This window comes from Orcinus orca, chromosome 21, assembly GCF_937001465.1.
Source record: "Orcinus orca chromosome 21, mOrcOrc1.1, whole genome shotgun sequence".
Taxonomy (NCBI): Eukaryota; Metazoa; Chordata; class Mammalia; order Artiodactyla; family Delphinidae; genus Orcinus; species Orcinus orca.
Window position 1 is genome coordinate 22,330,016 of NC_064579.1, and position 24,401 is coordinate 22,354,416.

The 24,401-nt window shown below is 40.2% G+C and overlaps 2 protein-coding genes across 6 annotated transcripts in view; one reads left to right on the forward strand and one right to left on the reverse strand.

The window, feature by feature from the left end:
- The window catches only part of PRIMPOL (primase and DNA directed polymerase), a 42,493-nt gene extending 30,737 nt beyond the window's left edge, over positions 1 to 11,756 (reverse strand). Inside the window, exons 1-4 of one of the 3 annotated variants that reach the window (XM_049704305.1) lie at positions 11,360 to 11,756; positions 5,843 to 10,401; positions 3,833 to 3,930; positions 2,813 to 2,942 (exon numbers count right to left, since the gene is read on the reverse strand). In XM_049704305.1, the coding sequence (XP_049560262.1) occupies positions 2,813 to 2,942; positions 3,833 to 3,930; positions 5,843 to 6,022 (408 nt within the window). In that variant the 5' untranslated portion in view covers positions 6,023 to 10,401; positions 11,360 to 11,756. The remainder of the gene's footprint in view (positions 1 to 2,812; positions 2,943 to 3,832; positions 3,931 to 5,842; positions 10,402 to 11,359) is intronic. The other 2 variants (XM_012537414.3, XM_049704306.1) reach the window with 2 other exon arrangements.
- A 100-nt stretch (positions 11,757 to 11,856) lies between these two features.
- The window catches only part of CASP3 (caspase 3), a 36,046-nt gene continuing 23,501 nt past the window's right edge, over positions 11,857 to 24,401 (forward strand). Inside the window, exon 1 of one of the 3 annotated variants that reach the window (XM_033409202.2) lies at positions 11,857 to 11,984. The gene's annotated coding sequence lies outside the window, so the exon portion shown is untranslated. The remainder of the gene's footprint in view (positions 11,985 to 24,401) is intronic. The other 2 variants (XM_033409203.2, XM_004281736.4) reach the window with 2 other exon arrangements.

Consider the following 24,401-nt stretch of genomic DNA (forward strand, 5'->3'; position numbering starts at 1 on the left):
ACACAGCAATGCTGAGCCATCTTGGACAATGTAAATAATGGCATCTTAGGAAGAGCAAAGCAATAGGCCTAATCCCCTAATACAATGGAGTCACATCCAGGTGTTACATGAGAGAGAAATAACTTTCTATCTTGTTTATGCCCCTTTAATTTTAGGTCTTTATTATGGCAGCTAAATCTATCCTAACTTATTATCCTCCATTACATGATAAATTCTGTGAAGGCAGAAATCATGTCTTTTTGGGCTAGCCATTGTATTGTTAATGCCTAGGCACACTGACACTAAGAGGCTGAAAAAATTTTGATAAATGAATAAAGTCTAGTTATGTACTTTGGAGCTATACAGAATAAATGTAATAACTGTAGATAATAAAAGTAATTGTAGTCCCATTAAGTTCTTTTTTCCAAGTTAAATTTTAAATAAAATTTTAAGTTACAGGGAATATAGCCAATATTTTATAATAACTATAAATGGAGTATAGTCTGTAAAAATTTTGAATCACTATTGTACACCTGAAACTAATGTATTATCGTAAATCAATTATACCTCAACTTTAAAAGTTTTTAATTTATTTAAATATTTAAGTTGTAAAATCCAGAAGTTAAAAATATATGATTATTTGAGCAATGTTACCTGTCAACATAGTTTTATAAAATGCTTTAGCACCAGAAGTCATTCCATCTGGCAGAAGTGGCTTACTGGAATTGTCAGTTAAAAAGTGTCAGTATCAAAGGGCATTACATATTATCACTAGTTATTATTAGCCAGTTATTTATTAACCAATAACAGCTAACCTATGCCTCCTTACACAGAGACGCTAAAGGAAAAGTACTCTTTGTATTATACACTTGTTACATACACAGTAACCAGTAAATGAAATTAATTTCAATATAATCATTTGTAAAGGTTATATTAAGTAAAATAATCCTAATAACTTTTCTACCAACATGAGTGTGTTAAATTAAAATGCTGTGTAATTTTAAACTCAGATTTCTACAACTTTTTCCAACTTTTGTTGATGTTAAAGATGAGTTGTTCAAGACTAATTTGGATAAGATTGTATAAAGAATTAGGAGGAAAAAAATTTAAACAGTTACATGATCTTTGCCGTACCAGTGTTTATTCTTGTTACAAATGGGATTTGCACTAGTGTTGATTCCATTAGGGATAAGTTTCTAGTTTCTAATACAATGAAGTACTAATACTTCTTTTTTTAACAGTATCACCATATTAAAGTGCCAGTGAAAATCTCTGAACCTTAATTCCTTGGTGGCCACACAGAGCCCACTTAACAAATCCTACCTTAGACTGTAGAAGTGTATCATACACTAGAAAAGAGTCAATATCTATGGATTATTAAAAACGTAATTAAGGTTAAAAATTAAATACAACTTACCAACTATAATGAAATAAAACATTTAAATTTATTTTTAAGGGTCCAATGGCTATCTTAAGAAAAACATAACTTTTCTGTTGTTTTTTGGGAGGGCTGGGGGGAACTTATGTATATTTCTTTTGCTTCAAAGTCAGGAGAAAGCTGACATTATGATTTTTTTAAAAACCAGTATTTGCATACATTTTTCAAATAAATTTAAAATAAAACATGTAGAGATCCGACAAAATCAGCAGATATTTTTAATCAAAAACATTCTAATTTGGATGTATTTTTAACACTATAAAATGAGTCATCTACAGCTAACATCTAAAACAAAAAATAGTTAATGTTAATACCTACTTTGAGTCCAAATAATAGTCAATATAATTTTAGTACACCCTAATACAATCTTAAAAGATTTTATAAACGAACCTAATAGAGCTTAGTTGCACAAGCCCATATTCCTTTTATGACTAAATAATAAAAGGAATATGGGTTGACACTGCTAAATCAAAAATATATACTAGAACTACACTTTTTCTCTTTGTGAAAAACAAAGAGAAATGATAATTGTAGTTCTAGACCAGGTTTTGCCAGTAACTAGTTGTTGGACCTGGAGTTGGAATTAAGTCTCTCTAGGCTTTAGCTCCTCATTTATGATAATGTAAGACAGAAGAGTTTCCAAAATTTCTGCCAGCTCGAAACTTCTGATACTATTTTTATCAAAATTTTCTTGAAGTTTATCTTAGTACTCAATTTTTCAGTAAAAATTACTTCACCTAATCTTCACCAGAGTCCACTATTTGTAACGCAAAAGAATATATAATTAAGAAACAGAAAATTCCCAAACTGCCACCTTTCTCAGTTTTTTGGGGTTTTTTTAATGTATTTATTTTTGGCTGCATTGGGTCTACGTTGTTGTGCGCGGGCTTTCTCTAGTTGTGGCGAGCAGGGCTATTCTCTGTTGCGGTGCACGGGCTTCTCATTGCAGTGGCTTCTCTTTGCGGAGCACGGGCTCTAGGCACACGGGCTTCAGTATTTGCAGCGCATGGGCTCTAGAGCGCAGGCTCAGTAGCTGTGGCGCACAGGCTTAGTTGCTCCGCAGCATGTGGGATCTTCCCGGACCAGGGATTGAACCCATGTCCCCTGCATTAGCAGGCGGATTCTTAACCACTTCGCCACCAGGAAGTCCTCTCAGTTTTTTTTGATACAGCAATATTACAAAATATATGGACATAAACTGAACCTTCCTCCTTTCCAGAAGTTTACTCAGAGAAGTGGCATTAAGAAACGAAGTCAAAAGGAAGAGTAACAAGAAAAATGAGGAGAAACACAGAACCTATATATTACATAGGTTGGATTCATTTAATGACTGAATGAGTGAATGAAAAGACATACAGGTAGATATAAGGAGAAAAACCTGAGTCTGTAATTTACCTCAATGAGTAATGCAACCATCTTTTTCCCATCAGCTCCTGGATTGGCAAGTCTGTTAAATTCCAAATCAAAATAAAGCTTGCACACAGCATTTTCAGGAATGACTTCATAGCAGTGTAAGAGATTTCTTCTGAATTGAATAATTCAAGATTGTTAGGTTTATATCTCATACCTTTTAAATCACAGAAGTTGCTCTTGTATCTCAAGATAGTATATTAACTGTGATGTAATGACAGATAACTATGACATAATGAAGACAAGATAAAGTGAACAACTGCTTACCACAGGTTTACAGAACACAGTATCAAGAGTTTCCATCAAACAAGATCTAACAATCATTTTCTGTAACATTATTTAACTGGAAAATATAGCCAACTTCATACTGCTATTTATTCACAGATAATTTTGATATCAGGTAACACTTCTACATTTGTTTTTGGTATCACCATGAAGCAAATTTTGTTTAAGAACTTTCTCAAACTGTGATCCCACAATCACATATTCTTGGGATTCCATGAATTTTTTAATGAGAATTTTTAAGTTCCATATTTTCATTAGGAATGTTTTAAAAACTGGTTACATACACTCTGAATCACCTGACTTCAATGAGCTTTCAGTGCTCACATGTGCAGTTTCATTCTCACTGGTATCAAGAGGTATGACTTTAAGATGGGTTATTAAGAAGAAATGCTGACTTGATTAGTAAATGATAAACTGCTTAGTGCCATCATATACAAATAAAAGGTTTACAGTAATTTGAACAAGGAAAAGTGATGGTGGGAATTGTGTCATCACGTGGTACAGGAATTCAAAACACACACAATTTCTCTCTCCTAGCACCTGGTGAGATAATTCAGTGTTTCTATCACAAGGAAACTCCAGAATTCAATTCTAATAGTAAAGTAGTAACTAACTGCGTGACTGAGAACTATGAAAGCCAAGGCAGCCTGATTTAATTTCACAAGCATTTCCAGATGAAGGAAATGTAATTTAATGTGTTGTGCTTTAAAAGCTACTTACCGGGATTTATAGTAAAACCAAAGTTGAGTATACGTTGTTACGAGGTAAATACGTTGTCCATCGCCCACTTTGTATTCCAAAGCAAATACATGAACGTCCTTTACAAAACCAAAAATAATATTCAAAAAATTAGTAAAATGCAAATTTAAAATCAACTGTAGCTATTAAATGTTCATACAGATTTTATTCAAATTTTCAAAAACTGGAACATTTGTATTATTGAAAACAAGAAAATTAATCACTAAATCTATGCCAATCAAAATCTAGTTATTTGTATTTATTTATATTTAGTCACTCAGGTAATAAATGTTCAAGGCAGAAACAATTAGAACATCCAGACTAAAACAAAGAAAGAAAAATCATTTTTCAGTCACTCGTTTTACTTCCTATTATAGTTTTATCTGCCAGTTTATGAAAAAGAACTTATTTTTTTAAAACTACCTGAACATTATTGTAAATAATTTGGACTAAAGTTAATAAATTTCCTAGAGTATATAAAAATACATGAGAACCATTTTTAAAAATATATTTGTATGTAAATCTTAAAAGCTTAAGGAAAGTTTTAAAATGCAGAACAAGTAACTATAAATTATTGTTTCTCATAGAAAAGGAATACACAAGTTCTTTTGTTTCCACTTAGCTAAAGGTAGCTGTTGAACCTATAAAGGAACTAAACTTCCATTTTCATGAGAGAAATCATAAAAAGACTAAGTTATCTGATCCTATTAAAAATCTTCTCAAGATAAATTTTATAAACTGATGATTGGTAAATCCAGCAATCATACAGCTATATTTTTTTAAAGTCAAGATTAAGCGAATCTGTATTTTAATTTCTGATACCTGAATTAGGGTTACACAAAATGCACACAAAAGGCTTTTCTTCTATTTCCTAAACTATTCTGATGAGATATGAGTGAGCTTCTGTTTACCAGGGAAAGAAGGTCCTCCTCCCTAAAAACTTACAGCATTTTGAGTTTTTATATATAATCAATTTTCAGAATCACAATATATTTATGCTGGATTTATGTTGGATAGATGCATCTTTTCGTTATATTTCTCTATATTCCCCACAGTGCCCAACAAAAAAAGATGTGCAATACACACCTGCTTGTTTATTTTTGAGAACCATTCCCTTTGTGAGGCTAGCATGTAGCAAGCACTTCTTCCTCCCACTTTCCTAATGTGTTGGAAATTATGATAAATCCACTCTACTACTCCAAAGCACAAAAGGGACAGTAGAAAGATAAAAACATGTGTGCTTTGGTACTATGATTTAAGTTTTAGGGCTTATTAACTCAAATGACATTTGAGACATTTTCATTTGCGATTGTTTAAATTCAAATTTCCAATCCCTAATTTCATCCTTAAAATCTCACACTCCGGGCTTCCCTGGTGGCGCAGTGGTTAGGAATCTGCCTGCCAACGCAGGGGACACTGGTTCAAGCCCTGGTCCGGGAAGATCCCACATGCCGCGGAGCAACTAAGCCCGTGCACCACAACTACTGAGCCTGTGCTCTAGAGCCCGAAAGTCACAACTACTGAAGCCCGCACGCCTAGAGCCTGTGCTCCGCAATGAAGAGGAGCCCCCGCTCACCACAACTAGAGAAAGCCCGCGCGCAGCAACAAAGACCCAACGCAGACCCAAAAAAAAAAAATCTCACACTCTACTTACTCATTTCCTGATATTTCTGTGGGTATTATTTTAGTTTAACTTTTACACTCATTCTATTATTTTTCAGTCCATGAATACAGTCACTTCTCCTCTAAGCATAGCTTCATTTCTATGTCATTACAAATTTTTTAAACTATTTGGCACTAGATATGTCATTTTTTTCATTATTAATATAAAGTAAATGGTTAATGATTCATGGATATCTTTCCTAAACAGTACAAAAAGATCGCAATTAAATTCTTCTGGTAAAATACGTGGACTGAAATGAAGACAAACAACAGATTTTTTTTGGAAATCTTAAGGTATAGTAGCCCTAAAAAAAAGATGAGAAAAATTACCTCTTTACAACGTTTAACAAAATTAAAAGCTTCAGTTTGCCGATGAAATAGTTTCCAAATGGATGGTGGTTCTTCTGGCTTAGACAATCTTGGTCTGTATACCAAGGACAATGGTTCCCTCTCATAATGGGATGCTCGTTCTTCAATTTGCTTCAGCCTTGCTTCCCATTTTCTCTTCATTGGTTCAGAAGTATGGGGAGACTAAATCCTATCCCAGGTAGGATCTCTGTGAATTACTACTAAAACAAACAAACATGGATGCCAGTTTCTTTGTTTAAAATATACTTTGTTTGGTAAAACTTCAAAGCTCATTTCTGCTTATTTCTTTGCTTTATAGTTTATGTTTTGCATGAAGTTTTGTTGTGAAACAAGGACAGGGCTGGTTATCAGAAATCTTTAGATCCTGGCTCTTCCATCTAATAGTGCTACAGTTTTGAACAGGTTAATGAAGCTCCCTAAATTGTAATCAGCTGCAAAATGGGAATCAACATTTTAATGTAGTTATCTTGAGGATACATGTCATAAGACATGAAAATGTTTTGCAAATTCCAATGCCTCATGTAAATATAAGAGTTTTTTGCATCACTATGGTTTTTATTATATCATTTTGTTGCATCAAGTGCCATGTACCTCACCCAGATGGTGGGCATCATTCCAGTGCTATTATTTCTTAGTGTAGAATTCATTTCTAGGCACCACTGTCTAGTTCTTAGCTCCCTTTTCCTCTTTTTCCTGCCCACTGCTCTTCTTTTCTACTCAAACAACTATTAGTTGGGAGGATAACCAGTGTATGAGTGGGAATTACAATATTGGCTAGTTTTGGTTTGGGATGTATGGTAATCATAAGCATGACTTAAAAAAAAAAGAATAAATGTTAATCTGTTAACTTAATGACTACTTTTGTGATTAGTCAATTGAAATGTTTACATTTTAACCCTTGTTTCCTAATGATACATGTTTTTGTTTGCAAACAATGCTTCCATGTTAGCCATGCCAAAGTAAGGGGACCAGGCAATACCTTTCCAATTTGGGATTACGGTTTACTTACAAAGGAAAAAGGATAGGTTTTTAGAAGAGGGGGGAAAAGCTTCCAGTATAGAGAAAAAATGGGGACAAATTCTCTGGCATTCCTGCCATCAAGAGATGCCATCTAAGCCCACTCCCATACAGACTCTTGGCCATGTGACTTGCCAATGTCATATCGACAAATGTGAAGCAAGCAGAGGTTTAATAAGTGCTTTTGCATTAGATTTGGCTATCATGGAGTCCTGCTCTGAGATCATCATGCTATAACTCTAGTCTCACAGAGGATAAAAGGTCATCTGGAGAAGAACCAAGGTACCCCAGCTGATAGCAATCACCAATTACCAGATACGTGAGTTAAGCCACTTTGGATCATCCAGCCATCATCTGAATTCAATGCTTGAGTAAGCCTGAGTGAGTTCAGGTGAGAGATCCAGCAAACTGCCCAGGCAACCCACAGAACTCTAAGAAAAAATTAATTTGTTGTTTTTAAAGCCAGCAAGTTTTGGCCTGGGTTTTACACAGAAATAGAAATAACTAATAGTTTCCTTCTTCACTAAAATCATCTATGTTGTAATTTATGTATGTAGAAAACAGATATATTAGGTTTTAAGTGACATAATATCATACACTAAAGCATTTGAAGGTAAAATCCCTATTTACCTTTGTCAATGCCTATCTAGTACTTGCACTGATAAATATGCTCTTGAATTTTAGCAGAAAACTTTGCAACATAAACTTACTGGCAAATGAAATATTCCCTGGAAAGAAAAATAGAATCACCCAAAAAGATTAAGAGAGGGTAGGAATATCCTAATGCATTGTTAGAAAAAAAGGCATATTATCCACAGATTTCAAATCTGACTTCAACCATAACAGACTTAAGATTATACTCTCAGAATTACATTTAGTCCACATGGATATTATAAATTATAAGCCAAGAAACAGAAATAAAATTCTAAAGCTATCAACATAAATTTCATAACAGATTTGCCTAGGAAAGGAATACAATTTCTTTGGATTGAAGAGATGGGGCAATTTTTAATACAACTGTGTTAATTTTTCAATATATGTGACAGGGCTCCTTATTGCTAAATAGATTCTGAGTATTAGTTTATTTAATCTGCTTCGCACACAGATAAAAATCCCCTCCATTTAGACAACCTAACTGAGAAACTTTCTTCTAAGAAACTGACTTTTAATAAAGCCCACCAATTACTTAACGAAGAAAATAAACACATAATGCGATCAGAGGTGAATTATGACTCTAGTATCTAGCAAATAACTGACTAGAAGTAACCATGTGGATGTTCACACTTAGTTACAATGACATCGGGAAAATTTTTTCTGGTTTTGTAAAAATATTGGTATGACCATGGGAGTATATCATATATGAAAGTCAGTCACAATGGAAAACCAGTTTAACACTTACTGGACTGAGGAAACCACGCATGTCAACAGAAAAAAAGAGAGAAGCTCAAAATATGTTATGCCCCCTTGTTATTTACACAGTTTTAAAATTTTAACAGCTGGGCTGAAAGACAACTGGGGCTTAGACTCTTCAAGCAGCAGGGTTGAATATTAAAAGCAAAGGAAATGGAGAACAGGAAGGCATCTGGCATTCTCGTTTTGGACTATCATATTCCTCATGCCTACCCCCCGGGAGAACATATCACCATTTCAGAAATGCTGGTGGGGAAACAGTGCTGTCTTTTTTTATATACATATAATTACACATGAAAACCCCTTTTCACACAGGGACCATAACTACTTTTGTAACAGTTTCCAAGACCTAAAGAAAAATATTTGTTGTATTTTAAAATAGCAGGCTTAAGAGCTCTATTATTTATTTCTTAGCATCGCACGGGAATGATTGTTTAATCATTTTTGACACCAGTTTCAAAACTAAAGGTGGTCAGGCTAGAAAAAAGGTTGGCTTAGTCTTTTTAGAGTAACTATAGTGGGAGAAGGGACAGTGAGAGTGAGGGTGAAGAGATGACTCAGCCGACCTAAGCAGTCCTGGTTTCCAGAGGTATATGCCTACACTTGTTCATCGGTGACACTTGACGGCCTGGTCCCCAGGAGCAGCTGGACCATGCGGCCCATGGTTCACGAGTACTGGCTTCTAGGGTCAGATGAAGCCTGCCTCGCATGGCTCTCTCTAGCCCAGTTCTAGTTTCTTTTCTTGTCTAATCACAAGTCAATTCCTATTCCCCAACTCCAACTTCTCCCTCTGCCCTGAGAATAGATTCAACAATATCTTGTGTTTTCTGCATATATGTTCCAGTTCTAATATTTAGTAATGTTCTGGTATTTGGCAATGTTTTCTTAATATAATTCCCTTTATGGCCTCTTGTAATACATTTATACTATTTCTCCCACTGCTAAAGTATTCATAATAAAGTATGTGATTAAACTTCATTTACAGTAATAATAGTTTACTTCCCAGATGAATAACACCTTACAAAATTATTAAATATACTAACTGACTTTTTCTTTTCTTCTTTTCCTACTTCAGTCACCTTGCCTGTCTATGCTTGAACAGAGTAACTCATATTTAAATTTCCCAAAAGTCTCCTATAAGGAAGAAAACATCCAGTGGAACGCTGTTTTTTCCAGTTCCACCTTTCTACCATCCCCACAGGATCTCCCATACAAAGAGCCTAATTCTGCCAGACTAATCACCCTTAAGACCATTTTCAACAGCCAAGACATGGAAGCAATCTAAATGTCCATCGACAGAGGAACGGATGAAGACATGTGGTACACATATACAATGGCATATTACTCAGCCATAAAAAAGAACAAAATAATGCCATTTGCAGCAACATGGATGGACCTAGAGATTATCATACTACGTGAAGTCAGACAGAGAAAAACATATCATATGATATTATTCATATGTGGAATCTAATTTTTTAAAAAATGATACAAATGAACTTATTTACAAAACAAAAACAGACTTCCAGATATTGAAAACAAACTGATGGTTACCAAAGAGGAAACGGGGGGGGGGCTGTAAATCAGGAGCTTGGGATGAACACACACACACTACTATCTATGAGACGGATAACCAACAAGGGCCTACTGCACAGCACAGGGACCTCTACTCAATACTCTGATAACCTATATGAGAATCTGAAAAAGGATGAATATATGCGTAACTGAATCACTCTGCTCTACACCTGAAACGAACTCATTAGCATTGTAAATCAATTATACGCCAATAAATTTTCAAAAAGACCATTTTCATAGCTTTTCCTAGGGACACTCATTAATGATTCAGAGCATCACTTAATGCACGCTAAAGTTTACCTCAAGAAGTCCAAACTCTCCAGAATCTGGCCCTCAACCACTTACCCATTCGACTTCTTCTTGTTCAGCCTTCTCACCAAATGAATGATGATGACCACTGCCTGCACCTGGCCCACTCCAGGAGCCCTCCTGCATGTTTCCCTCCCCTGGAATGCCCCACTCACCCTTCCTGAAGTCTTCCCCTCCCAGGCCCAGATCAGGTTCTGCCACCTGAGACACCTCTGTAGAAAGAAACTTCCGACATTGCTTCTAGCCAGCTATTTTACTATAATTAAAGTTTCTCCAAACTAATAAGGGTCATTTACACAAAAAACCAGAAAACCACTGCTGCTGCCGCTGCTTTAACTAGAGCATAATTTTGGTAAGAAAGTTTAGCACAGGAAGGGGTTTGTGCATCACTACGGGGTAATAGGACTGGTTAAAAAAAACTAGTACACTAGTGCCTGCCTTACAAATAACTGCATGCCGACCACCGTGCAGGTTGGGAGTGGGTCCTATTCTTCAGTTTTACTGCAGCAGAAAAAGGACTGCCAAACACTGGTCCTCTCTCAACTTGGCAGGGATAAAGGCCTAGGTTTTATTCCTAGGATCTGAGTTTAACTCGTGTAGCCCTTAACAAGAGCAAACTACTTAGCCTTTTTAATTACTCCCAGGTGGAAACTGGAATTCCTACCTGAGGGGGCTGCTGAAAGAAAAAGAAAATGCATTGCCACAATGTGAGAACACAGATAAGCACTCAAGGAACGGTAGCCATACTCAGAACGACGTATATCTGTGAACAAAACGGCGCCCTCATTTATACCCAAGTAAACAAAAGTGCTGGAAGTGGGCGAGTTCTTCACCTGGGGCCCCTGACTTGTCAGAATGTCCTGAACCTCTTGAAATTTGATGGAGAATTTCGTGCTCAATTGGGTTGGTACATTCTTCTGCGAAAATGCCTCAGAGTCTGATAAGAGTTCGTGACCCAAGACAGGCGGAGGCCCAGCTGGGCGGTTAAAGCTTTTGGTTTCGGGACAGGGAATTCGGGGTGACCTAAGGGAAGGCCTCCGGTCGCCCGAGGGGAAGCGGGGACTACCGGCACGCCGCGACCCGCTCTCCGTCCTCCCGCAGGGCCTGCCCGTGACTCCCTTCTCCCTGCCTCCGGGGCCCGGCGAGGCCTTCGGGTTTCCCTCCATTTACCTCCAGAGACACTCGCCGCGGGCGGGAAGCCGTGAGTCCTCTGCGGTTGGCAGGACACGCAACCCGCCCACTGTGGCGGGACCGAGTCTTCAAACCTGGCGCGGAGGCGGGGCCGGGGCGGGAAGTGGGGAGAGCGCGGGCCAGTGAGACGACAGCGTTCTGGGGTAGGACGGGGACTGAAAGGGAGCGGAGGCCGGGAAGGGCCTAGAATGGCCCGGAAGCGTGCCTGGAAGCCAGGAGCTCCCGGGACCCGTGACTGGGCGGTGCTCTCGGGCTGAGCGGCGTTCTCAGGCGCGGCGGGACCCGTGAAGGGGCGGTGCTCTCGGGCTGAGCGGCGTTCTCAGGCGCGGCGGGACCCGTGAAGGGGCGGTGTTCTCGGGCGGGGCGGTGTTCTCGGGCGGGACGGGGCCTGTGAAGGGGCGGTGTTCTCGGGCAGTGGGAGCCGGGGCCTGACTGACGCATCGGCGCGGCGCGGAGCTCGCAGAGCTGAGGGGAGGGGCCGGGGTGGGGCCAGAAGGGGGCGGGGCCTGCTCGGGCGCCTACCTCTGAGCGCGGCTACGGCGGAAGCAGAGCAGGAACCGATCCCAGCAGAGCGAGTCGGTGGCAGCGCCGTGGGGGCTGAGAGGTGAGATATGCCCTCGACGCTTCTCGCTTTGGCGCCATAGGTCCTGGGCTGGTTCCCTCCACTCTCCCAAGCTCAGCGCCTGCCCCGGGGAGACGGAGGAGACTGACCTGGTCAGGGCGGCGGATCCTTTGTTTTGGCGCGACAACGGGGGCGGGGACGAGCCCTGAAGTCCGCAGATCGAGAGACCCGGCCCAGGGACGGGAGGCCGGGCCGCGGAGCAGAGATCCGGCTGGAGACGCCGAGCCTGGGGGACGGGAGGCCGGACCAAGGATCGAGAGGCTGGGCCGGGGGTGGTGGGAGACCCGCGTGGGATGTGGAGGGCGGACAGCGGGAGGCTGGGGAGCGGAGACCCAGCCGGAGACGCCGAGCCCGGGGGACAGGTGGCCGGGCCGAGAATGGGGGGTGTCGGGAGACCCGGGTCGGGTCGCTGAAGCCTGGTAGCAGGAGGCTTGACACGGGTCTCTGAGCCGGGGGAGGAGAGGCGCGGGAGGCCCAGGCGGAGGCGCTGAGGCCGGGGGGTAGGAGGTCGGACCCGGGAGCGGGAGGCAGCGGGGATCGAAGGCTGAAATTTTAATCGGGAAGGTGGTGAGGAGGCTGGGCGCGGAGAAAAGATGACCTGAGGTCAGGAGGCGGGCTGGTGCTGTCCTAAGGGCTCTGGCCCTCAGGGCTTATCCTCCCATTGCTGGTGAGGATTTGGTCTCTGCTGCCTTCTTTGTCTAGATATTATCAGGTTGACGGGTGACTCCGCTTTCCAAAGAGGTAGTTTCAAGTATTAAACTCCTTTTCACTTTCAGACCTGAAGGCCTCCATGCATCCTTCTAGCTCCTGCGGGTGACTATGTATCCATGGCCCAAATCCCTTAGGCTTTAAAATCCCCTCAGCCCCCTGTTGAATAAGAGTGCCTTAGTCACTTGTTTTCAGTGGGTGTGCTCTCAAGCCTTACTTCCCAAGGCAGCTGTCTCTTTCCCAGTTCTCAGTAAGTGGCTCCCAAGCCAAGAAACTGGGAACCAGCCTTATCAGCTTCCTCTCCCGGCCCCTCCAGTTAGCCGCCAAGCCTCCTGGCCCTCCTAAATATCCACTGGATCTGGCCCCTTCTCTCCATCTCAGATTTAAGCCACCCTAAGCTCTCACCTGGCTACAGGAGGCCCCTCTGGCCCCTCTCCAGTCCATTCTTTATAGCACAGGCTGAGGGATCTTTACAGAATAAAAATCCAGGAAGCTGTTCCTTTGGTCATAGGATAACCCAGTCCCTTAACACGGTTAACAAAGCCAAGCATAGGTTGGCTCCTTGGTCCCCTTCCCCTGCCTAATCTTTCATTATGGCACCGTTTCACTTTCTGCAGAGCCGTTGCTGACCTTAACACTAACTGTTCTCTGCCTGGAACACTCTTGCATTCCCTCTCTCTTCCCATCACCACACACTTGCTTGAGGAACTCCTATTTATGTTTCTGTTCTCATTAAACATTTCAAGGTTAAGTCTAGCTATTATGTGTTCCTTTGGCATCCGTCTCATCCTAAGAGGAAAGTGTCATATCCTTTGCAGTTGCTTATTTTTACACTCTCCCCTATTAGCTCCTAAGCAAATTCCACAAGGAACTGTGTTTTTCTTGTTATCTTGTTCCATATTGTCTTTCCCCATATTTGGGGCCTGGCACAAATGAATGCCAATACTGCAGTATTATGCTTTTTAATAATTATGCCCTATGTAGAAAAAAAATCCTATTTTAAGGTTGCTTAGCAAATTATAATTAAATGATGCGGACTAGAAAGGAATGGTAGAGTTGAAATGCAGAGTTGCTGCAACAATGTGTTTATGCAGGATCGTATTAGGAGGTGCTAAGCAAGCTGCATAGACCAGCCTGTGGCAAAATGCGCTCAGCCACTTTGAATGTATTGTAGTTACGTGATGTCTAAGAATGAAATACAAAGCTTAAATCATCCCTATCCCAACCTGATGGTTTTGCTTTGCTCTTTTGCAATGAAGGCTTTTGAAAGTTAGAATGTGTTTTAATGAATGAAGGAATGAACAGTTTATTGGAGTGTAGCAATAAAACCTGTTCACAGTAAGAAAGAAGTGAAACATTGTATCCAATTACATCAGATTTGATTTGCTATCCTGAAAAAGAAGTCTTAACCTCCTGCGATTTTTTTATTATTATTTCTTTTATTTTTATTTTTTATTTATTTATTTTTTTTGCGGTACGCGGGCCTCTCACTGTTGTGGCCTCTCCCGTTGCGGAGCACGGGCTCCGGACGCGCAGGCTAAGTGGCCATGGCTCACGGGCCCAGCCGCTCCGCGGCATGTGGGATCTTCCCGGACCGGGGCACGAACCCGTGTCCCCTGCATCGGCAGGCGGACTCCCAACCACTGCGCCACCGGGGAAGCCCCCTCCTGCGATTTTAAGAGACTGACATCTGATAGAGGCAATTATAATGCTTCTTTTCTGTTTTGCTTTCAAATCCAATTTAACACAAGCTCCTATTGGTTCATCCTCCTTCTGATGCTGGAAAGCAGTCTTTAGTTTCATGAATGGCATTAGGTCAGTTCTGGTGCCCAGTATCAGATAGTACTTTAGGCTCTGCCTCAAAGATGGGAAGCACTGATGTTGGATCTAAAAAAAGATGTGGAATTCTTAGACTGTTAGATACTGGTGTACACATTTAACAAATACAAATGTAATGGAGGGGGAAAGGTACTCTGCTGTCATAGGACCAGAGGCCACATCCCAAGGGCAACACTTCCTATTTCATCCATAAATTAGGCAGGAGTAATATACATACCTCGCAGGGTTATTATAGGGATAAAATGAGATAATGTCTGTGACAGTGCCTTGTAAATCTCTTAAGTAATGTTAATTCTCTGCCTATTTTGATCTTCAAGTTGCTTATAGAGTTTCTGCATTAGGGTAGAGTAAAATAAAGTTATCCATTTTGTACTGAACACTGGCCATCTGTCTTGTTGAGCCACTTTTGAATCCAGTGAGCTCTGGTGCGAGTCACACATAGGGGTAGGATCTTGGTCTCCACTACTTCAAACACTCAGGGTTTACGACTCTGCACACAGTCGGTGTTCAGTCAATTGTTATGGTACAAATGACAAATAAATACCACTGACCCTGGCTTTTCGCAGTTTCAGACCTTCTCTGGCAGGTGGTTGTAAATCTGAATCACTTCTAGAGGAGTGATTCTCAGTGGGAAGGAGGAGGCCTTACAGGTTATCTATAATTTTTATAAAAGGCATCCAAGATCCTTCATTCTACATTTATTTCATAACACAATATTTAGGTCTGCAAGGACTTTTGCATTTCTCCTTCTGCCCCTCCAGAGATACCATCTTAGGACAAGACTTCAGGTAGGTGAGGGAAACAGACCCCTTGCACTTAGTAAGCATTGTGTCCTTTCTGGCTTGTGGCTTTTGAGTAGTGGGGAAGCCCTCCTGTCTGTGTCTTCCTGGTGGTGTGGTCCTTGCCAGAGAAAAAGAAAGAATGGTTTTGTTTGTGTGGCACAACTGAACTTACTTAAGTTTCTTCTGTATTTAATTTTACTTGCCATGTGTGAGATTCCTCCTTTATTACAAAATAAATATTAAAAGTCTGACTTTTACCAGGCCCAACGACAATATCCAGTTTGGTGACTCTTCCCAAAGCAATTGCAGGGACCAGATGGTAAATGATTTCAATAAAACCTCTAGTATGTCACAACAGAAATCTCCTTTTGTCCAAACTGTTGTGAAAAAAGTATTTTCTTCTTTCTGTTTCACTTACCAAATCTGGAAACATGACTGCTTTTGAGACTTTGTCCTCTCTAATTGGTAATAAATATAATCCCGATGTTTTTCAAGTTCTTTGGCCAAAGTATGGGCCACCCTCCTTGTCTGTAGGTTCTTGACCAGATATGGAGGGCCGATTCTCCTACACCGTTGTACATAAACGACTTGAGCGTCTGCAGATTTTGGTATCCCTGGAAGGAGGAGGAAGGGGGGTGTCCTAGAACCAATCTTCCATGGATACTGAGGGAGGACTGAATAATCTCCCCACAAGTCATAGTGAAAAGGCTTCACCTCTCCTTTAGAGGCAAATAGAGACATAGGAAAAAAGTGTCTGAATGACATCCTAAATGCTTAATATGAAAGTTATTCATATTTTGTGAGTAATTTTACTTTTAGAAGTAAATTACCCAGTGGCATCCAAAACACCATAAACATCATTCCTGGTTTCTTCGTGAGTTGGAATGAGTGCACTTTATACTATTTCACTGTCCTTGCAGTCAGTTTCTATCATGTTTATGTGTGCTTCCTCTCTCATCTTAGTGTTTCTAGGTTGTGGATTTTTGTTTCCTTTCTTGAAATTATTGATAGCATTACCCCTCCTATGTAGAACTAAGCCATGTAGAAGTGTGGGAAGCTGACAGATCTGAGTTTGAATCCAGGCTCTGCCATTTAAAAGTTACTTAACTGCTTTCAGCCTCAGTCAACTGAACTATAAAATGGAAATCTCATTATGCCTCGAAACATCGTTGGAAGGACTAACTAGAAACACGTAAATAATGAATACATGCATAGATAAATGTACCTTTTAGCTCAGAGTCTAGCCCCTATTAGCCAACAGTAAGAGGACCTGTTATTACACAATGCTCAAATCACATATTGTGTTATGATTCTTTGGGCTTTTCTTTGGCTACCTGTTTTGGTAAATTTTTACTTATAATTTTTTTGAAGATACTCGTATTTGTGGAGATGATTCAGAAGTGAGTGATGTTGGTTCTTATGTCTCATTTTGAGATTTAAAACCCGTTTGGTAGGGCAAAGACCAGGTTTTAGACCTTACCTCAGTTTCCTTATAGGACAGGCACCAAGAACAACCCACTGATGGGTGACAGGTTAACTAAGTAGGAATAACTTAAACTGGTTATCCTAATTTAAAAGCTCATTTTGAAATTTCTACCATAGGCACAACTTTCAAGCCATTTTTTTAAAAAAATAAATTTATGCATTATTTGTGGCTGCGTTGGGTCTTTGTTGCTGCATGCAGGCTTTCCCTAGTTGCGGCGAGTGGGGCTACTCTTCGTTGCGGTGCGCGGGCTTCTCATTGCGGTGGCTTCTCTTGTTGCAGAGCACAGGCTCTAGGTGTGTGGGCTTCAGTAGGGGCTCGTGGGCTTAGTTGCTCTTCGGCACGTGGGATCTTCCCAGACCAGGGCTCGAACCTCTCTCTGTCCCCTGCACTGGCAGGCAGATTCTTAACCACCGCACCACCAGGGAAGTCCTCAAGCCATTTTTTTTTTTAACATCTTTATTGGAGTATAATTGCTTTACAATGGTGTGTTAGTTTCTGCTTTATAACAAAGTGAATCAGCTGTACGTATACATATGTTCCCATATCTCTTCCCTCTTGCGTCTCCCTCCGTCCCTCAAGCCATTTTTAATAACAGGTTGTTGTTGGTTATTTTTCCTAAAATGTTGATACTTTGTAACTTCATATAGAAATTTCAATTTTAGAAATTAATTTTTATTCCTCTCTTTGAACTCTGTAGATAATTTATTCTGTTTAACTTCATTGTGGCATTATGCAATGGTCCCTTTAGTTGGCTAACCACAATAAAAAATTGGGAAATCATTGCAACTTTTCACTTTAGGAAAACACAGCCTGAAATGCTTATGTATTTTAGAGTGACAGTAAATTTCTACTGACAACATTTTTTAACTTTTGAGAAATCTGACTGTTGTAGCTTCAGTGGCAAGTATTAAAGGGATCTAGGAACTCAGAGACCTGATTCTAAGACCCAGGTTCCAGGTTGCCATCTAATGTCAATTGATCTACTTAGAACTTCTCTGGGACCCAATATATGTCTAGAAATTTATTATCATCAGCATCCTGAATTGATGGAAAGAATTACATACTCAGTACAGTAAGAAACAATTAGCGTTAAGTCCATTGCGGTGCTACAATATATTTGTTATTTTTGTTATTTTTTTTTTACTTTTTAAATAGCTTTATTAAGACAGTTCACATACTATACAGTTTATCAATTTAAACTATAGAATTCAGTGGTTTTTAGTATATTCACAGAGTAATGTATCCATCACGACAATCAATTTTAGAACATTTTTATCACCCCAAAAGGAACCTCATAACCATCAGCAGTCATCCCCAATTTCTATCCAAACCCCTAAACTTAGGCAACCACTAATTTACTTTCTGTTTCTATGGATTTATTCAAAATTTCATTCTTTTTTCTGGCTGAGTAGTAATTCATCATATATATATATATATATATATATATATATGTATACACACACACACACAATATATATTTTTTAAGCCCTATTGTATATTTTCCTATTTGTGTTTTGTCAAATGAAAGTGTTCTAAGAACTTAAACTCTCGTCATCATATAGGGCATTTTTTCCCCTTGGGGGACAATTTTTTTTATCCTTCTGAGATGAGATCACCATGTCCAGAATAACTTATATTCAGCCAGGCATTAGCTAATGGAGGTGAGGTAATGCTGAGTGTCACTCTTAAGTAAGTTCTGCGGGAACAAAAGCTCTGCTCCCAAGCGTGTGGATTTGGTGCTTTCATGTGGGAAAAGCAGATGGTGACAAGCAGAAAGCACATGTGCGCAAGTCTGATGCAGTGAGGATTTTATTTATCATTATATAAATTTTCCGTAGTATATGAAGGTCAACTGACAGGACTGGGTGAAACAGAGACTCCGCTCTTGAAGGGCACACACAAAGTAGTGTGCGCATCAGGACCCAGGGGAAGGAGCAGTGACCCCATAGGAGACTGAGCCAGACCTACCTGCTAGTGGTGGAGGGTCTCCTGCAGAGGCGGGGCGGGGGGCGGGGGGGGGGGGGGGGGGCGGGCGGGGCTGGCTGTGTCTCACCATGAGGACAGGGACACTGGCAGCAGACAACCTTTTCTTTCAACTAAAGTCAAATGTGTTTGGCTTTCAAACCATTGTCTCAGTTTGGAATTTAAATCTCTCTTTTGAAACCCAAAACTGAGCAATGACTTTTTTGTTCTAGTCATTATCTGCCTTCTCGATGATTTCCAGTGTTTCTAGTTTATAAATTACACACAGTAGGCTCAGAAAAACTCATAATTACTTCTTTTTCTGTTTGTTTTAATATTTTTGTTGAGTTTGGTGTCTCTTTCATGGTGTCAGTTTTGCTTGAACAGTCAGTGATTTCTTGGTTATTCCCTTTTTCTGTCTGCCTGTGTTGCTTGTGATGGGACACTGGGATGACTGGACTTATCTTCGGAGTTTAGGTGCCAAATCAGTTGGGTTTGGCAAACAAGTTGGATGCCAAACTCCAGTTTGTGTTATTTGCTAATGTGGGTACTCTGTTTACCAGGTTTTAATGTACACTTTTATTCCTTAAAACCTGCGGGGAAATACTCTGACTACTCACTATTCAGCCAACCATAAGAAAAGAAAGGGACAATCCCTCAACTGCTCCAAATGCAGCTCACCAAGAGATGACCCTAAAATTCTCCTTCCTTCCACTTCTACCCACTTCTATTCCACTTCTAATGTTCTCTCAGCTCAATTTCCCAAAATCATTCCCGTCACCTCAGGAATCTTTCCCTGATATTTCCTACTTTCTGTCTCAGCAATTCCTCAAGATTTCTGCTCCAGGATCCTTGTTGATTGCATATCAGCAGAGTAAAGAAAGTGAAATAGGATGAGGGAAGACATCTGGGAGAGGTGACCTTTCAATAGAGACCCGAGTGAAATAAATCATATTATCTTATATAATATTATATAACATAATATATCGGTGAGACTAGTATTCCAGGTAGTGGGAATAGCAAGTGTGAAGACCCTGAGAGAAAATTATTTTTAAGCCGTTCAAAGAATCCAGTGGGACCAGAATACAACATGCTACTTGCTTATTGGTGGAATTGAGAGAGGAAAAACCATCGCTATGTCATGGTGTTATGAGAGTAACAAATACACACACATAAAAAGCAATCCAGGACTTCCCTGGTGGCACAGTAGTTAAGAATCCATTTTCCAGTGCAAGGGACACGGGTTCGAGCCCTGGTCCGGGAAGATCCCACATGTCACGGAGCAACTAGGCCCGTGCACCACAACTACTGAAGTCCAAGGGCCTAGAGCCCGTGCTCCGCAAGAAGAGAAGCCACCGCAATGAGAAGCCCATGCACTGCAATGAAGAGTAGCCCCTGCTCACTGCAACTAGAGAAAGCCCATGCACAGCAACGAAGACCCAGTGCAGCCAAAAATAAATTAATTAATTAATTAAAAAAAAATCCAAAACAGAATAAAATGAAAATACAAGAAGGGTTCTAATTACATGCTAAGTAAATATATAGGTGGAAGAGATTAATTCTGGCATGGTGGATCAGGTACGATTCTGTGAAAGACTTTAAAGGAAGGGGTTTATTTCTTGTTTATGTAAAAGTGTGAGTTTGTTTGTTGACCTTGCCACATGACTTCATAAAGTCGTCATCATTGGTTAAAAAAATAAATAAAAAAAGGGAACAAAATACGTCATAGTATTTGTTCCTGAGAAATCCTTATCAGATAGAAACTGTTTTAAATACTAGTCTTAAAAAATTCAGATTTTTTTTCTTTCAGCCGTCAAGTACCTTACTGAAACAAAATTGTCTATTTGATGTCTAATATTGGAAATTATTAATTACAATTACTTGTATTAAGGCTAATAAAGCTGAATCGTTTTTAACTTTTAAGAATGATTTGCTTAGGGCCTCCCTGGTGGCGCAGTGGTTGAGAGTCCGCCTGCCGATGTAGGGGACACGGGTTCGTGCCCCGGTCTGGGAAGATCCCACATGCCGCGGAGTGGCTGGACCCGTGAGCCATGGCCGCTGAGCCTGCGCGTCCGGAGCCTGTGCTCCGCAACGGGAGAGGCCACACCAGTGAGAGGCCCATGTACCGCAAAAAAAAAAAAAAAAAAAAAAATGATTTGGTTAAAGAAAGTTGATTAAATGTATGAAAAGGAAATGACTACTTGAAAGTCACCTTATATTTAGGTTACATCTTTTTTTTTTTTTTTTTTGGCTGTGTTGGGTCTTTGTTGCTGCGCGCGGGCTTTCTCTAGTTGCGGCGAGCGGGGGCTACTCTTCACTGCAGTGCGCGGGCTTCTCATTGCGGTGGCTTCTCTTCTTGCAGAGCACGGGCTCTAGACACGCAGGCTTCAGTAGTTGTGGCACACGGGCTCCGTAGTTGTGGCTCACGGGCTCTAGAGCGCCGGCTCAGTAGTTGTGGCGCACGGGCTTCGTTGCTCGGCGGCATGTGGGATCTTCCCAGACCAGGGCGTGAACCCGTGTCCCCTGCCTTGGCAGGCGGATTCTTAACCACTGTGCCACCAGGGAAGCCCTAGGTTACATCTTAACCTTGGTATGAACCAAGAAGCCAAATGCAACTGACTCTTGAGCAAGGAGGGGTTAGGGGACCCTCCCTATAGTCGAAAATCCGAGTGTATAATTTTTAGTTGGCACTCCATAGCCATGGTTCTGTATCCATGGATTCAGCTATCCTCAGATGGTGTAGTGATATAGTATTTGCTACTTTTAAAAATCCACATGTTTGGAAAAAAAAAAATCCGTGTGTAAGTGGACCTGTACAGTTCAAACCTGAGTTGTTCAAGAGTGAACTGTATTTTAAAATTCTGGAAAGCTTGCCACTATTTAAATCTAAACTTTCTATTACCGGTCATAAGGATAGAATCGCTTTGTCCCACAGCTTTATTGTTGGCAAGAAATAAAAGATTGTTAGAAGTTAATATTTCAGTCCAAGAATCACTGCGCTGTTGCAGAAGTGTTTGGTAAGACGTCTTATGCCCTTGATCATTGGGAACATAGCAGCCTTTCGGGGTTCCTGAACAGCTACTGTGCACCCTGCATTTGGCAGACTCATTCAAAGCGCCAATTTGAGGCAAAACCCTGGGACCAGAAAGACACTGGCAGGAGCTCTGGGTTCACCTTCAGAAATTTTATTGTCTTTTTTCCCATCCCACTGTGTTTTCACTCCAGATTTTCCACAGGCTGGCCAGAAAGTCTTGAAACATAAATAACACTATTTTCTCATGGATTGTAATATAATGCCAATAAACCATTTATTATGTATCTGCCTGCATTTCCAGAATTGTTAGCCAACCTGTATTGTTCTCTCAATTAGTCAAATTAACAACTTTGTTTTTCAACCATGGATGGATAATTATTTTGACTTGTGTTGGGGCAAGTTGGCCTCCGTATTTATGGTTGAAGGAAGTTTGAGATTTCTATGTGCCTATTATGTGTTTATTATACATACGAAAGAAGAAGAGAAAGAGAGATAGACTGGGACGTGGTACACAGCAGTCAAGGAAGGGTTGCTGCTTTCATAGTAGTAAAGTACCACTATTTTTATCGCTCTTGAAACAGGGCTGAGACTTGAAACTGGCTAACACAATACTGGTTGGTATAGTCCACCATTGCTGGAGGATATTATTTTATAAAATAATGTTTACTACAGTTTCCTAACTTAAAAAAAGTAGACATTATAGAAAAAATAGAAAATATAGAAAAATATTAAGGAGTAATTAAGTTGCCAGTGATCCCATCACGCAGAGATAGCCACTGTTAATAAACAGGTTGAAAAGTAAAGATACTGTAGAACCAGTGTATTGGATACACCATGACTTCACTATTTCTCTGAACAGATTTTCAATATTTTGATGAGTAATACATATCCTTCCCCTTCCCTCCTCTCCCTTATCCCTAGAGTTATTTCCTTAGGGTGCATTCTTAGAAGTGTAAGTTTCCTAGAGCAGATGTCAAGCCTTTTATTGAGGGGTGTGGGAGGGACATGTTTCGGGAGGTGATACCAATTTATGTCCCTTCTGTTCATGTCTGGGAATGCCTGTCTCACACAGCTTTGCTAGACGTATGCATGATGAGTTTTTGTATTACTTGGTAAAATGCACGCATAAGTACTCATGAAGGTATAGATAGGACATTTGGGGATTTTTGTCTCAAAGTTGTCTCTTCTAAACGGAGAGAAGATGGGTGCCATCACGTGAGAAGTGCCTCATCCTCCTTGCGTCCAGTTCACCAGCCTTCATACGTTGTGCCCAAATAATTTGTCTTCCTTGCGTTATTATAGTGGATGAGCCCTCACTTGTTCTTACCTGAGGCTAATACCTCCCCATATGTGAGCTAGATTCACAGACCCCCCCCTCATCCCTCCAAGAACTTTGCTCTTTTTCTCCTCTTGCCTTATTAATTTCTCACTTTCTATGGATCATTCTCATCAGCATAAAATCATGCGTTAAATGGCTCATCTTTAAAACCAAGCCAAACAAGAAATGTCCTCTACCCCTGGTCCCCTTTCAGCTACCATCCCCTCTCCTTGCCCCTTCACGGTAAAACTATGTTGACTCACTTTTGTTGTCTTTACTCATTTTTCTTTTCCCATTTTCTCCTCAACCCATTGCAGCAACATTGATCCTTTTAAAGTATACTTTTCAAAAAGTATGAAACTTGACTGTTGTGTAAATATAAAATATGTCAAACATTTTATTCAATTAATTGATAATAGAACCAGTCTGTTGTTAAGACCATTTCAAAGGAGACTTTGAACAATAAACATAGATGTAAATGGTTGGGTATAATGAAATGAATTTGCTAATAGAAGCAAAACTAGTTAATACCCTATAAGGCAATAAAGTGTAATTTGGGAGGGTCATCTTTTCTACAAGTTGCAAATCCGTTACATCATTACAAGACAAAACTTGTTTTCATTGCTATCAATAAGAATCATCTGCATGGCTTCCTTTTTTTGTGGCTTAACTTCCTACAAAGTTGTAAAATAGTCTAGTCAGGAGAAGGTCAGTGAAAAGAGGACACCCTATACAAATGAACTTATCTACAAATCAGAAATAGAGTCACAGGTATAGAAAACAAACTTATGGTTATGGGTTAGGGGAGGGATAAATAGGAGATTGGGATTGACATATATATACTACTATATAGAGACAACTAGTAAGGACCTACTGTATAGCACAGGGAACTCTACTCAATACTCTGTAATGGCCTATATGGGAAAAGAATCTAAAAAAGAATGGATATATGTATATGTATAACTGATTCACTTTGCTGTACACTTGAAACTAACATAATATTGTAAATCAACTATACTCCAAAAAAAATTTTTTTTTAATAATAAAGTCTTAAAATGGAAAAAAAAGACACCCTGTAAAATCGGATAATCCCCAAGCTTTCTCTAGCCAATGCCTAGTACCACCCTGAAATAACATCCAGTAATTTCTTTCACCCATTTCCAAGTCTGGGACAATTTTTCCTGACAATCCCCACTATGCCCATTACTTTCTTGCCAAAGCTAATGGTCTCTGTCCTCATCTGAAATGACCTCTTAGCAAGATCTGAAAT